The sequence below is a fragment of the Elephas maximus genome, chromosome 8 (assembly GCF_024166365.1).
Source record: "Elephas maximus indicus isolate mEleMax1 chromosome 8, mEleMax1 primary haplotype, whole genome shotgun sequence".
In the NCBI taxonomy this organism is placed as follows: domain Eukaryota; kingdom Metazoa; phylum Chordata; class Mammalia; order Proboscidea; family Elephantidae; genus Elephas; species Elephas maximus.
The window spans coordinates 6,481,381-6,497,104 of record NC_064826.1 but is presented as its reverse complement, the minus strand read 5'-3'; the positions used below and the strand labels follow the sequence as shown (position 1 = coordinate 6,497,104).

Here is a 15,724-nt window from a genome sequence, read left to right as displayed (position 1 = left end):
TCAACCTATAACACCTGTTCAGGAGGCATTCCCCCACACCTTTTCCAAATGCACCCCCACCCCACCCTCGCCTGTCTCCCTCTGACCCTCACTCCCCTTCATTTCCCTCTCGGCCCTTAGGGTTATCTGACATGCCCTCACTCTGGGGAGCACCGCCCCTTCCTCTTGGGGTGAGGCTCTGTGAGGGCAGAGGTCCGACTTTCCCTTCTGTCTCTCCAGGGTCTGGCTGGAGTGACTGGTGGGGCCCAGTTCCACCTGGTCTCCATCCTGAGCCTGTGTCCTCCCTCTCCAGGGCCTGGCTCAGTGCCTCAGTGACCAGTGGGGCCAGCGCCGCCTGGTCTCCATCCTGAGCCCGTGTCCCCCCTCTCCAGGGCCTGGCTCAGCATCTGAATGACTGGTGGGGGCCAGTGCCACCTAGTCTCCACCCTGAGCCCATGTCTCCCCCCTCCAGCGTCTGGCTCAGCGTCTGAGTGACTGGTGGGGGCCAGCGCCGCCTGGTCTCCATCCTGAGCCGTGCTATCCTCTCCAGGGCCCCTTTGTGCACATTGCCAGCATCTGTGCTGCTGTCCTCAGCAAGTTCATGTCCGTGTTCTGCGGGGTGTATGAGGTAAGGCTGAGCCAGGAGAGCAAGTGGGGCTGTGTGTGCCTGCACGGGAGCTGCCTTGGCTCGGCTGGCCGCAATGCTGAGGGGGGCACTGTGTGTCCCCACTGTGCTGCCACAGCCACCTCTGCTCACTGTGCCTGTGCCCACAGTGCTCTTCCTTCCAGAGGCTGTGCCAGCTCCCCCCTCGTGTGCTCCACACCCCGCCCCATGTGCCCTGTCTGTGGTGCCCCTGCCTGCCCCCCTGTGCCTCCCCGTCCTGTGGTCCCTGACCCCCCGTCTCTGTGCCGTGCCCATGTCCACCCCCCGTGCCTCCCCGTTCCGCGGTCCTTGACCCCCTCCATCCCTGTCTCTGTGCTGTGCCCCTGCCCACCCCCCGCCTGCCCTCTGTTGCAGACCGTGCCTAGCCAGCTTGACCTCCTGGTATCGGCCTGTGCAGTGGGCGTGGGATGCTGCTTTGCGGCTCCGCTTGGAGGCAAGTTGCCCTTCCTCCCCCCACCCCCCCACCCCCTGGGGCCTGAGTGGGTTGCAGGGGCTCAGCGAGGGGCTGTGGATGTAGCCTGGTCCCCAGGCCAGAGCTCTAGGCCTGTGTGTCCTCAGAGACATGGCCATGTCACACTCACTCTGTGGTGCTGACCGTCTGAAGCTGGCTCCTGCCTGGATGGTCCTCTTCAGTCCCTCTCTGGTTATCATTTATTGGCTTCCCTGCCAGCCATATATTTGCTGACTTGTATTTCATTTCCTATTTGGTCTTACGTTATGAATTGACTTCCTGTTTGCTAAAATCACTGTTTCTCTTGGCCATGGGGCTGGACAGCTCTGGGGCCACAGGGGGCTTGAGGACCACCCTGGCTCCCTGGACTTTGGGCTCTCATCCTACCTGTCCCTCCCTGCTGACTCCCTCCTCTTCCCTCCCTGCTGTCCCCTCTCTGCTGGTCCCTCTCCTGCCCCTCCCTGCGGTCCCCTCTTCTCTCCTGCCCCTCTCCCCTTCCCTCCCTGCTGACCCTTCTCCTGCCCCTGCCTCTCCCCGCCCCTCTGTCTCTCTGTCTCTCCCCCAGTAGCAGCCGTACTATTACACAGACATCCTGACTGTCGGCTGTGCGGTAGGAGTCGGCTGTTGTTTTGGGACCCCACTTGGAGGCAAGTGACTTACCCCTCCCAAACCAGCCAGGTATCCGACCTGGCCCCCAAGACAGTGTTTGTCAGGCCCCCAGGTGCGAGAAGCCCCAGTGCACTGAATATAATCAGAAGGCTGACTTCTAGGGATGGTTTACTGTGAGCCTGCCAGGTTCTAGGGGCTTTGCACTTAGATCTTCTAGGAGCTGTCTGAGACAGGTACTCCAGGAGAGAGGGGCCAAGTGCAGCGAGGGTACGTGACTTGAGCATTTGTCTTCTGGGTCACAGAGGCAGGGACTGAAACCCAGTCATCCCTATGGCCCCTGCTGGTACAAAAACCCAGGGGTCATGTTGCCTGTTTTTGCCCTGCACCTGCTACACCTTCCCACAGGGACGCTCTCTGCACTCCTTTTCCAAAGGGACACTTCTATTTTGTGGTGGTTTAGTAAAGATGTAAGAGTTTAGGTGGAGTTAAAGGGAATTATCACTTAGGAGGTACAGAGCGAGAAAAAACATTTAGGTGAACTTACCTGGCTTCTTGGTGAGCTTTCAACGAGGACTGGGGATGGGAGGGAAAGGATAACCGGCCCTTGATATTTGTAATGAATTTAGAATGAAGCTAGCTCCTCCACAGGAGTAAGGAGTCCCTGGGGGCTGCGAACAGTGAGCATGCTTGGCTGCTAACTAAAGGTTAGAGATTTGAGTCTACCCAGAGATGCCTCAGAAGAAAGACCTGGGGATCTGTTGCCAAAAATCAGCCACCGAGAACCCTGTGGAGCACAGTTCTATTCTGACACACAAGAGGCAGCCATGAGTTGGGGGTCAACTTCTCAGCCACTGGGTACGGACGTAAGGCCAACAGCAGTTTTCCAGTCCTTTTCTTCCTCACCGATGACTGATAGGTGGGCATGCTCAGAGGAGGCAATCAGACCTGAGGTTTACTAATCAAAATCAGTGATCAGCAGATTCCAGAGGACGGTTCCACACGTCGCTCCTCCGATGCCATGTTGACAGTTGAAGAAACAAAATGAGGGGAAGGGCACGTGCCTCTTACAAGCAGCAGCTGTTGGAGGTTCCTTCTCCACTGTGACAATGCAACCGCCCTTTCCTAGAGAAGCCTGCAAGGCAGCCGAAGTGGGATCGGAAGAGAGTCAAGGTTTGCGAGAACCGGTCCGGCTGACCCGGCCGCTGCCATGGTGCCCCCTGCACGGCTGCTCGGGGACCCCGGTTGGTCAGTGAGTGGTCAGCTCCGGCCCTCACCATCCTCAGTCCCCTCGAGGGGAGGCTTGTGCCTGCATTTCCGCTCGTTAACCGCTCACACTGATATCTCTACCCACTCTTGCCTTTATTTACTCTTTAGCCTTTCAAATCCAAAAAGTCTAAGGAGAATTTTTAGATGGAAGAAAAAAATTTTTTGGAATCCGTCAGATCCCTTTAAAGTGAAGAGAACTTTCATTTTCTGCATAAAGCTAGAATGTCTGGGGTGAACGAGGAAGGCTTGCTCTGCCCTATGCAGAGAAGGGGAGAGAGAAAGACATAGAAAATCACAGGCATTTCTCTCTCTCTCTCTCTCTCTTTTTTTTTTGCCATTTTAAGTGTACAATTCAGTGGCATTACTTATATGCCATCAGCACTATTTGTTCCCCAAACTATTTCATCCCCTAAACAGGAACTAAGAACCGCTTCAACCATAATGCCCCATTTCCGCTCCCCAGTCCCTGGTCGGCACTAACCTGCTTTCCATCTCTCTGCGTTTTCCTGTTCTGGGTATTTCAGGTAAGGGGCGCATGTGTCTGTCCTCGTATGCCTGACTTACTTCATTTAGCATCATGTCATCAAGGCTCATCCAAAGACGATGCTCTTGACATGAGAAGTTGTCGGGCAGGGAAAGCCTGTAAGCTGTTTATTTTTGGTGGCAAATAGTGAACGTTCTTGCAGGTGGTGGAAGTTGCTGGCTTTTCTGTGAACATGGACTAGTTCTGAAAGAAAAATTAGTAATAAGCTAATGTGTCCACTACATAGTCAACTCTTAGTTCTTTACACCAGTAAACGAAAGACGCTTCAGCGTTTAACACAATGAAAACTGTTCCCTGCTTCCGTTCCGTGCCGGGTCGGTACTGGCTCCGTGCTGGCTCTGTGCCGGGTCCCAGCTCTCAAGGTGCTCACGGTGGAGGGTAGACAGGCAAGCAGACCAGCCATCACACCCACTCAAACCAGTGTCTTAATGCAGCCTGGGAAGAGGGCAGTGGAGCCCCCCGCAGGCCTCTGGGGGTGTCGGCGAAGAGTTACACGAGCGGTGGTGTTCAGTCTGACACTTAAATGATAGGAATTTGCAAAGAAGACAGCGAGGGCAGAGTGTTCTGCACTAAGTCAGATTTGGGAAGCTGTAATTACACTCCACCGCCTGTCTGTCAGTGTGTCGTACTGTGGCGGCTTATGTGTTGCTGTGATGCTGGAAGCCATGCCACCAGTATTTCAAATACCAGCAAGGTCTCACCCATGCTGGACAGGTTTCGGTGGAGCTTCTAGACTGAGACGGACTAGGAAGAGAGGCCTGGCGATCTACTTCTAAGAATCAGCCAATGAAAACCTTATGGATCACAATGAACGTTGTCTGACAGAGTGCTGGAAGATGAGCCCCCTGGGTTGGAAGGCACCGTAAATACGCAATGGCCAGGACAATGGACTCCAGCATACCAAGGGTCGCGATAATGGCACAGGACCAGCAGCCTTTTGTTCTGTTGTCCATGGGTCGCCGTGAGACAGAGCTGCCCGGACAGCAGCTGAAAGCCACCATAGTAACTACACTAGCTAAGTAGCACTACAGGTTACAGGAAGGAGTCGCAGGACATGAGTCTGGACGGGAAACGGGGGCCCAGTCACCGAGGGCCTCATGGGCCACGTCCACGTCTCGAGGCCAGCATTTGCCAACATGGGCTCCAAGAACACATTTCTCATGGCATTAATAGAGGTCACAGGTAGAAAGCGTTCCAAGGTGAAATAAGTTGGGAAATGCTGGCTTATACAGGTATTTTTTAAATGGTCGAATTGTTAGAGCGTTTAATATGCTGACACGAGGAGGCCTGGGAATGGTTTCCTACACAGCCCCCAGCCAGGGCAGCCTCCTGGGGTGAGAGGAGCATAAGCCTGGCTTTGGGGAATGTGGCCCTAGGGAAGGGAGCTGTGGGGGGATTCTGAGCACCTTGCATCTTTGCCCAGTCTTTCTGGCGGCTGTGTGCAGGAGAGAATGGCCTGGGCAGGGGGTTGGAAGGATGGAGGCTTGACATGAAGATATTGTCACCGCCTTGACAGATGGCAGGAGTCGGAATTGGGGCAGAGGGCAGAGTATGAGCTTGAGAGTCCAATCAGTGTGGCCAGTGGTGGACGTGAGGGGTGAGGGAGAGGAGGGGTTTCCCCTAACCCCCAGATCTAACAAGGGCACCGAGTGGACAGCGATGTTAGTAACCAGAACAGGGACGGCAGGAAGTGAAGCAGTCTGGGGGAGAGTTCACTCTGCATCCATTGGGTTGGAGCTGCCTGCAGGGTAGCCAGGTGATGCCACGCAGGTAGCTGGGAAGTGAGCCAGGGCTGGAAATGAAGCTTTGCGAGTCAATAGTGTATGGGAGGTTTGAAGCCTTGGGCCCAGTTGAAAGTGGCCTGGGGAGGGTCTCTATGAGGAGCAAGAGTAGGGACGAGGACAGAGGGGGCCGGCAGAGGAGCTGCTGAACAGTGCCAGGGAACACCGGAGTGGCCGGGCTGGCAGAGCCACCGAGCCTTAAAGACGGAGGCTCCCAGTGCAGTCTGTGTTGCAAAGGCTCACTTCTCCTAGCAGCCCATGTTCCGTCTGGCTCTGTTAACACTGAGACTGATCCTCACTCTCAAGTCCACAGTGAGGGACTGCTGGGAAAGCGTCCCAGAGCGTGTTGTGGGAAAGAAAGCCTAGCCTGGATTTTCAAAGTTTGCTGTCAACGTGTGTCTCCCAGCGCTGACAGGGGAAGAGGAGGAGAGACTGCTCACCTGCCCCCGGTGGCCACCCTTCTCAGGCCAGGCCTGCACAGCCTCGTGGGGCCAGATCTGGGGGCAGGCACAGGGCGGTGCCAAGTCTGCTGCCCCAGATCACCTGTGCACCGGCTCCGTGTCTGAAATTCTACCCCCTCTATTCTCTCCTGTCCTCTTTCCCTCTTAGCCTGTCCTCTCCTCTCCTCACATCCAAAGGTCAGGGTGGGGCCCTGAGTGTGTGCCAGGCTCTGTACTGGGTGTTGTTGGCAAGGAAGTCTCAATCCTCTGGCTGCTATTAGCTGCCGTCGGGCTACCTGGACTTATGGTGACCCCAGGTACAATGGAACAAAACACTGCCAGGTCCCGTGCTATCCCCGTGGTCGGTTGTGGATTGCACCGTTGTGACCCACAGGGTTTTCACTGCCTGATTTTCAGAAGCGGATCACCAGGCCTTCCTTCCTAGCCTGTCATAGTCTGGAAGCTCCCTGCAACCTGTTCGGCATCACAGCAACCCACACACGAGCCTCCACCCATAGACGGGTGGCGGCTGCACATGAGGAACCCTGGCCGGGAGTCAAACCCGGGTCTCCCGCGTGGAAGGCGAGAGCTCTGCCACGGAGCCACCACTGCCCTCCAGTCCTCTGAAGAATTCAGGAGTGTAAACAAATAATGAGAAGTGCTCAAGTCACCCCAAGTCCTCAGGGAGCACAGATGGAGGGTTCTTCCCACCCAAGGAGGATGGAGCTGGCTCCCCCAGAAGCTGACCTTGGAGTTGACCCCTAAGAACCCTTTCAGGGAGCGGCAGCTACTCCAGGCAGTTAGCCTCTATGCCCCACCCCCAGCACGAGGGACTTCGGTGGGTGGCTGTCCGCAGCCCGTGGACAGGAGGGCGAGGACTGGAGGGAGCTGAGTGATGCAGCATTTGAGCACGCAGCAAAAAACAAAAACAACCAGTTGCCGTGGCGTTGACTCATGGCAACCCCACGTATGTCAGAGTATACTCCACGGGATTTTCAATGGCTGGTTTTTTTGGATGTAGGTCACCAGGCCTTTCTTCCGAGGTGCCTCTGGGTGGACTTGAACCTCCAACCTTTCAGTTGGCAGCTGAACAATTTCTCCCTTTGCACCACCAGGGACTCCGGGTCTAGAGCAGGGGAAGAAAGAGGCTAGGATGAGATACTGCCTCCTGGTGGGGAGGAGGCATGGGGACCCTGGGCAGCACCTGACTGCCAGGGGCCTAGGTGGGTGCTGGAGATGCCTGGCCCAGTTCACAGCTGTCCCTGGGCCAGGCCTCCTCCTTGTTTTTTTGGAAAGACGAGGCTTAGCACATTTGACGTCATTTTGTCATCAGTTTTTACTTTGCCCCTGCACAAAGTCGACCCTCTTGGGCTTAGCATGCTTAAAGCTGCTTTCTTTGTGTCTGCCGGAGCTTCACTGCTTTGTGCCGGCCCTCGCTGTTTTTCTCTCCATCCGTCAGCCTCCTGCCCCTTTGTCTGCTCCCAGAAGCAGGACAGCTGGGGAGAACTCCCTGGCTTCCCTTCGTCCTCACCCGCCTTCCCTCTGTGTGGCTGTCTTCAGTTCACTTCTTCACTTCTTTCTCTCAGGACTCCGTGGGCTGCTTTCACGTCAGATTTTTATAATCGTTTTTATCTTTCATTTGGCTTCATCCTCTGCTTTCTTTCTTTCCTTGGAACACTGAGTGTTGTCGGCTTGCACGAAGCCCCTCCTGCCTATTGTTCCTGTCTCTGCTGATAGGGCTGCCCAGGGCACGTGGTGTCTGGGGGTGGCAGGAGGCCCGGGGGAGGGTGTTGAGGGTCGTCCGGTGCCTCTCAGCCCTGCTGGCGGCTCAGAGCACCTGCTCAGAACCTTCTCGCTTGTAACTTTTCTGCAGAATGGTTCCAACAGCCTTCGAATCCCACCCAACCCTACGTCCTAGGGGATGCACAGACACCGCCAGCTGAGCCTCATGTTTTTGGGGGAAGGGCTCCCCGTTTCCGTCTTCTCTGTGTCTTGTTGGACCACATTCCTGGCCTGCAAACCACGCCAGCATGACCCAGCGTGCAGCTCAGAGTGGGATTCCAGAGAGCACTGGTTTCCCCAGTTCAAGTTTCAGCAGCTGCCCTGGGCGGGGTAGGGTGTGGCAGGAGCCCTCCCTGGCCCAAGCTGACCTCTTCCCTGTCCCCAGGGGTGCTGTTCAGCATCGAGGTCACCTCCACCTACTTTGCCGTGCGGAACTACTGGCGAGGGTTCTTTGCAGCCACCTTTAGCGCCTTTGTCTTCCGCGTGTTGGCCGTGTGGAACAAGGACGCCAGTAAGGGAGGGACAGAGGTCTGCAGGGGTGTTGTGTGGGCCAAGGACGCTGGTAGTGGGGTGTGGAGTGCATCCTGGGGGCTACTTCAGAAAAGGGATGGGTGGCATTGTTTGGGTGGTAGGACTGAGGCCCAAGAAATGGAGGGAGGTGCCTAAACCAGGGATGCAAGTGATGAAGAGGAGGAATGTGTGCCTAGGAAAAGGGGATGAGAAAGGAGAGGAGAGCCTGGGCTGGAGGAGGGGTGCCCTTCAGCTTGACCTCTGGACAGGAGAGGAGATCCTGGGCTGGAGGAGGGGTGCCCTTCAGCCTGACCTCTGGACAGGAGAGGAGAGCCTGGGCTGGAGGAGGGGTACCCTTCAGCCTGACCTCCGGCTCCTTCTTGGCTCTGACTCTCCTTCCTTGCCCTTACCTTCCCCTAGTCACCATCACCGCGCTTTTCAGAACCAATTTCCGCATGGACTTCCCCTTCGACCTGCAGGAGCTCCCGGCCTTTGCGGTCATCGGGTGTGTGGTTGCTACTGGGGAGGGGACAAGCGTGAATGGCAGGCGGGTGGGGACAGGCCAAGTGGGGATAGGGCAGGTGGGGGAAAGGGCAGGTGGGGGACAGGGCAGATATCTGCCAGCATTTGTTTGCCTGCAGTGGCTAGGTGGGAGGGGCCCTGCTCTGGGACCAGGCTCCACCCTGTGCCTTGCCCCTAGGATCTGCTGCGGGTTCCTGGGAGCCGTGTTCGTGTACCTGCACCGCCAGGTCATGCTTGGGGTCCGCAAGAACAAGATCCTGAGCCAGTTTCTGGCCAAGCAGTGAGTCCTGCTCTCTCCCTGCCCCCGACTATGGCTTTCTCTAGGGGTGCCCCTTTACCCGTGTGGAGGGCACGCCACAACTCTAGGGTGGACATGCCAACAGGAGACCCTGCACTGCCTGTAAGGGGTGTGGCATGATGCTCCTTTCGAGGTGAGTTTTTTGTGAAAAGAATGTTCTTTGTGTAAAGATCCCAGACCACAGGAGACTCGAGGAAGCACCCTGTGCTCTCCCCCTGATGCCCGGGGAGAGGTTCAGTGTGGTATCTGTGTGGTTCACAAAATGGGGAGGGTTAACTCCATCTCTTTTCTAGCCGCCTGCTGTACCCTGGGATCGTCACCCTTGTCATCGCCTCGTTCACTTTTCCCCCAGGCATTGGCCAGTTCATGGCTGGAGAGGTCAGCTTGGAGGGAGTCGGTGGGGGGTCGGGTCAGTGAGCAAGTGTCATTAAGCCAGGACTTGGGCCACTGGAAAGGAGGAGACAGCACAGATGTCCCACAGCCTTCCAGGGCATGTGATTTTGCCCCAGGGTAGAATCTCTCCTGAGAAAAGGGCAGAGGGACATTGATTAAGGAGGCTGGGGGTCAGTTCTCTCACACCGGGGTCTGGTGTGTCCCTGGAGAACCCCCTCCTGCTCTTCTTCTCCAGCTGATGCCTCGGGAAGCCATCAGTACCCTGTTTGACAACAATACGTGGGTCAAGCACACTGGGGATCCAGAGAGCCTGGGCCAGTCTGCGGTGTGGATCCACCCGAGGGTCAACGTGGTTATCATCATCCTCCTCTTCTTCATCATGAAGGTGCGCCCATTGCCACTGACCCCGGACCTCCATCCACTTCCAACCCAGGGACCCAGGGTTTCCATGGAGAAGAAAGGGGCTTAACGTCCTCTGGACTTCATCCAACTGAAACAGAGATAGTTTGGGAACTAAAGCATGAGTTGCCTATAGAAGTGACCCAATATCTGGGTTACTTACTGCATTCATGTCAGCTGAGTGATGTTTGTCATAATTATTACAACTCTGCTAATGGTTCCACTTGTTAAATTACAAGGCGCCACAGCAGTCAAGTAAACAAGGACAAGACAGAGTTTGGCAATACAGATAACTGTATGAAAACCTCATAAAGTACCTCCCACACACATTAGATAATTAGCTCGTTCTCCACATATCTGATTATCCATTTTGAGGTGACTTGCACATCCACTACCCAGTCTTGTAGGTAATCTTTCTTCGGAATTACAAAACAGATAAAATATTTAAATCTATGTCATTAGTGACTACAAATAGCTTTATAAATGTGATTGTTCTCTCTTCAGGTATGAAGGCTGTGAGGACTTAGCCATTCCAAACCACTTTCTCCTCACTTCAATTAGGAAACAAAAGCAAGTCTCTTTTACATCAGTTCTTCATATCTACCATCAAGGATCATATATTTACAGACTTCACAATTACTGCCTTATACAAAGATATTTCTATTTCTACACCTGGTAGTGACATCTATGACAATTGCTGAATGTCTTTCTTTCTTTTTTTTGCTGGTTGCCTTTTGACTAATAGTATGTCTTGTCTAAATTATCCAACATTTCCCTCTGAATATTAGGTCTCTCATTTAAAAGCCTGTCCACACTGAACTTTCATGCTTCTGAATACCTTGCTGCCAGTTTCCTTTGATAGTTTTTTATGACTCTACACCTTCCCAGGATATGAGTCACTCATTTGTATTTATATTGCAAATCTCACAGTAGGTTCGTTTATTCATTTACTAAACAAATGTTTTCGAGCACCAACTATTGGCCAAGTAAGCACACAATACTTGATTGTTGATCCTTGGACCTTCTGCTTATCATTGAAAACTCATTTTAAAATTTCCTTCTGTGTTTTTTGCTGTTCATTTCACATAGTTGTCAACAATGACGTTTTAATTAGAGACCTAGGAGCCAACTCTGTAACTTCCACCCTCAGGCTGTGTTGTGGGCTCCCGGGAGCTCTGTTCCCACATGCCTTTTCCCATTTGTGTCTGGGAGCATTCATCAAGGATAGGCCTTCCATGGGGGCCCTGGTGGCGCAGTGGTTAAGCGCTCGGCTGCTAACCAAAAGGTTGGCAGTTCAAACCCACCAGCTGCTTCTCAGGAGAAAGATGTGTCTGCTTCTGTAAAGATTATAGCCTTGGGAATCCTATGGGGCAGTTCCACTCTGTCTTATACTATGAGCTGGAATCGACTTAATGTCAACAAGTTTGATTTTTTGGTACAGCTTCCGTATTTCGCACACCTACTTCCTTTAAAAGATTTGATATTTTTATTGTAAAGGAGTTCTCAGTCTCTTTTTAGAGATTTGATTTTTGGACTTTCACTATAAAGCTCATCTTCTCTAGTTTATAAATTCCAGCTTCCTAGAATCACTTCCTGCATGTATCTGCCTGTTTGTCATACTGTGGGGGCCCTTGTGTTGCTGTAATGTTGGAAGCTATGCCACCGGTATTCAGACACCAGCAGGGTCACCTGTGGAGGACAGGTTCCAGCTGAATTTCTGGACAAAGACAGACTAGGAAGAAGAGCATGGCAGTCTACTTCTGAAAAGAATTACCTACTGAAAACCTTATGAATAGCAGAGGAACATTGTCTGATATAGTGCTGGAAGATGAGCCCCCCAGATTGGAAGGCACTCAAAAGACGGCTGGGGAAGAGCTGCCTCCTCAAATTAGATTCAACCTTGATGATGTGGATAGAGTCAAGCTTTTGGAACCTTCATTTGCTGATATGTCATGACTCAAAATGAGAAGAAACAGCTGCAAACATCCATTAATAATCAGAACCTGGAATGTACGAAGTATAAATCCAGGAAATTAGGAAACCATCCAAAATGAAATGGAATGCATAAAGATTGATATCCTAGGAATTAGTGAGCTGAAATAGACTGGTAATGGCCATTTTGAATCAGACAATCATATGGTCTATTATGCCAGGAATGACAAATTGAAGAGAAATGGTGTTGCATTCATTGTGAAAAAGAACTTTTCAAGATCTATCCTGAAGTACAGCTCTGTCAGTGATAGGATAATAGCCATACACCTACAAGGAAGACCAGTTAATACGACTATTATTCAAATATATGCACCAACCACTAAGGCCAAAAATGAAGAAATTGAAGATTTTTACCAGCTTCTGCAGTCTGAAATTGATCAAACATGCAATCAGGATGCATTGATAATTCCTGGTGATCAGAATGCGAAAGTTGGAAACAAAGAAGGATCAGTAATTGGAAAATATGGCCTTGGTGATAGAAATGATGCTGGAGAGCAAATGATAGAATTTTGCAACACCAGTGACTTCTTCACTTCAAACATCTTTTTTTCACCAACATAAATGGTGCCTGTACACATGGACCTAGCCAGATGGAATGCGTAGGAATCAAATCAACTACATCTCTGGGAAGAGACGATGGAGAAGCTCAATATCATCAGTCAGAACAAGGCCAGGGGCCAACTGTGGGACAGACCATCAATTGCTCACGTGCAAGTTCAAGTTGAAACTGAAGAAAATTAGAACAAGTCCATGAGAGCCAAAGTACAACCTTGAGTATACTCCACCTGAATTTAGAGACCATCTCAAGAATAGATTTGATGCATTGAACACTAATGACCAAAGACCAGATGAGTTGTGGAATGACATCAAGGACGTCATACATAAAGAAAGCAAAAAAAAAAAAAAGACCAGATGAGTTGTAGAATGACATCAAGGATGTCATACATGAAGAAAGCAAGAGGTCATTAAAAAGGCAGGAAAGAAAGAAACTACCAAAATGGATGTCAGAAGAGACTCTGAAACTTGCCCTTGAATATAGAGTAGCTAAAGCAAAAGGTAGAAATGATGAAGTAAAAGAACTGAACAGAAGATTTCAAAGGGCAGCTCAAGTAGATGAAGTATTATAATGATATATGCAAAGAGTTGCAATTCAAGCCTCGAGTTGCAGTAGTGAAGGATTCAATGAGGAAAGTATTAAATGACACAGGAAACATCAAAAGAAGATGGAAAGATTACACAGAGTCATTATACCAAAAAGAATTGGTCAGTGTTCAACCATTTCAAGAGGTAGTGTATGATCAGGAACCAGTGGTACTGAAGGAAGAAATTCAAGCTGCACTGAAGGCACTGGCAAAAAAAAAAAAAAAAAAAAACAAGCCTCCAGGAAATGATAGAATATCAATTGAGATGTTTCAACAAACAGATACAGTGCTGAAAGTGCTCACTGGTCTGTGCCAAGAAATTTGGAAGACAGCTACCTGGGCAACCGACTGGAAGGGATCCATATTTATGCCTATTCCCAAGATAGGTGATCCAAGGGAATGCAGAACTTATCGAACAATAGCATTAATATCACAAGCAAGCAAAATTTAGCTGAAGATCATTCAAAATGGCTGCAGCAGTGTATCAACAAGGAACTGCCAGAAATTCAGGCTGGATTCAGAAGAGGACGTGGAACCAGGGATATCATTGCTGATATCAAATGGATCCTGGCTGAAAGCAGAGAATACCAGAAGGATGTTTACCCATGTTTTATTGACTATGCAAAGGCATTTGACTGTGTGGATCATAACAAACTATGGATAATATTTCAAAGAATGGGAATTCCAGAACATTTAATTGTGCTCATGAGGAGCCTGTATATAGATGAAGAAAGTTGTTCGGACAGAACAAGGGGTTACTGGGTGGTTTAAAGTCAGGAAGGGTGTGCATCAGGGTTGTATCCTTTCACCATACCTATTCAATCTGTATGCTGAGCAAATAATATGAGAAGCTGGACTATATGAAGAAGAATGGGGCAATAGGATTGGAGGAAGACTCATTAACAACCTGCGTTATACAGATGACACAACCTTGCTTGCTGAAAGTGAAGAGGACTTGAAGCACTTACTGAAGAAGATCAAAGACCACAGCCTTCAGTATGGATTACACTTCAACACAAGGAAAACAAAAATCCTCACAACTGGGCCAATAAGCAACATCATGATAAATGGAGAAAAGATTGAAGTTGTCAAGGATTTCATTTTACTTGGATCCACAATCAACACTCATGGAAGCAGCAGTCAAGAAATCAAAAGACACATTGCATTGGGCAAATATGCTGCAAAGGACCTCTTTAACGTGTTGAAAAGCAACGATGTCACCTTGAAGACTAAGGTGAGACTGACCCAAGCCATGGTATTTTCAATCTCATGCATGTGAAAGCTGGACAATGAATAAGGAAGACCAAAGAAGAATGGATGCCTTTGAATTGTGGTGTTGGTGAAGAATATTGAATATACCACGGACTGCCAAAGGAGTGAACAAATCCGTTTTGGAAGAAGTGCAAGCAGAATGCTCCTTAGAGGCAAGGATGGCAAGACTTCATCTCACGTATTTTGGACATGTTGTCAGGAAGGATCAGTCCTTGGAGAAGGACATCATGCTTGGCAAAATACAGGGTCAGGGGAAAAAAGGAAGACCTTCAACGAGGTGAATTGACACAGTGGCTGCAACAGTGGGCTCAAGCATTACAACAATTGTGAGCATGGCGCAGGACTGATCAGTGTTTCGTTCTGTGGTACATAGGGTCGCTATAAGTCGGAACCAACTCTATGGTGCCTAACAAAAAGAACAACAACAGAATCACTTACTGAATGTACTAACCCAGATCCAAATCTTGATGGCATTTCAGAATTTATCATCCAGTGATGATAACAAGGTTTTTCTAATAGTTCTCTGGACCGAGCTGTATGGCAACTTGCTATCAATATACTTTGAAAATGTCAAGCTTTTGAAAAGGCTCAGAGAAACAAATACTGTATATTTTTCAACAATTCTCCCACACCTCACTCCCTCTGCCCCTGCAGTATGTACCTGGATCCTACTGCATGGATGCAAGTTTATTCTGAAAAACTGTCATGTGTGATGTAGAAGGATTCCACTGTATGTCACCATCTCTAATTTCTCATGAATTACATCCTTGATGATGTTTAAATCATAAGTGTATTGGGAAAAGAAACTCATACTTCCGGGGCTTTATTTCCAAACCCAGCAGTTTACAGCAGGCCAATAATATTCTGTAATATTTGTAAATAGAAAACTGTTGTACAAATCCCTGCTGGTGGCCTCATTATCACTACCTCCCAGCACATTCACTGTTCTATTACTGGACACATAACCATGTCTCATTTGTTCCAAAGTGAAGGCACTGGGATAGATAACCAAGCAAAAATATAGAGGTGACTGGGCATGTTGTTTCCATGGTCTGATTCGGGCAGATTCTGGCAGATGAAGTTCTCAGTTTGACTCTTACATATTGATGAAGGGAACGTCTGTCTTCCTCAGTCTAAATCCATGGAAAGTATCATTAAGAGCCTTGTACAATGAATACAATTCCAACTCCTCACTCTCCCTCTTACCAAGCCTAGCATTATCACCTGATACCATTACATTCTCAGTCCAGCCTGAGGCTCTGTGGACATCTTTTTTCCTGATCCTCGTTGCGTTTTGGCGTCCTTCTTGTGAAGGGTCTCAGGAGAGCGGCACGTGATCTGATCATGGCCCCCTCATTTCCTGGCTTCTCCAGAGTCAAGTGTTTAAGACCCTGGCAAACACTGATGTTCCACACCATTACGTTGCTTCTGGATCTACTCTGTTGTGTGCCAATAACTGTAAGAGTTTGCTAATCTCATGTTTCATCCTTGGTGCTACAGGAGTCAGCCACTTCCATGCCCACTCATCCTGACGCTGCTTGACCTGTGTCTTGGAGGATAATCTAAACTTCTCCCTCAGAGATTTGGTCTATCCATCACCTATGATTTGTCTTACTGGGGCTTTCAGATTAGCTTGAGCCTGCAAAATCCCTTACGGCAGTCATGTCTTCATTCCAAAGA

At 50.2% G+C, this 15,724-nt stretch overlaps 1 protein-coding gene across 1 annotated transcript in view; it reads left to right on the top strand.

Moving 5' to 3' along the window:
- CLCN1 (chloride voltage-gated channel 1) overlaps window positions 1-15,724 on the top strand; it is a 35,843-nt gene that overhangs the window by 6,142 nt on the left and 13,977 nt on the right. Inside the window, exons 6-12 of the mRNA XM_049893817.1 lie at window positions 530-607; window positions 1,663-1,741; window positions 7,902-8,027; window positions 8,447-8,531; window positions 8,727-8,828; window positions 9,140-9,224; window positions 9,475-9,624. Coding sequence (XP_049749774.1) covers window positions 530-607; window positions 1,663-1,741; window positions 7,902-8,027; window positions 8,447-8,531; window positions 8,727-8,828; window positions 9,140-9,224; window positions 9,475-9,624 — 705 coding nt within the window. The remainder of the gene's footprint in view (window positions 1-529; window positions 608-1,662; window positions 1,742-7,901; window positions 8,028-8,446; window positions 8,532-8,726; window positions 8,829-9,139; window positions 9,225-9,474; window positions 9,625-15,724) is intronic.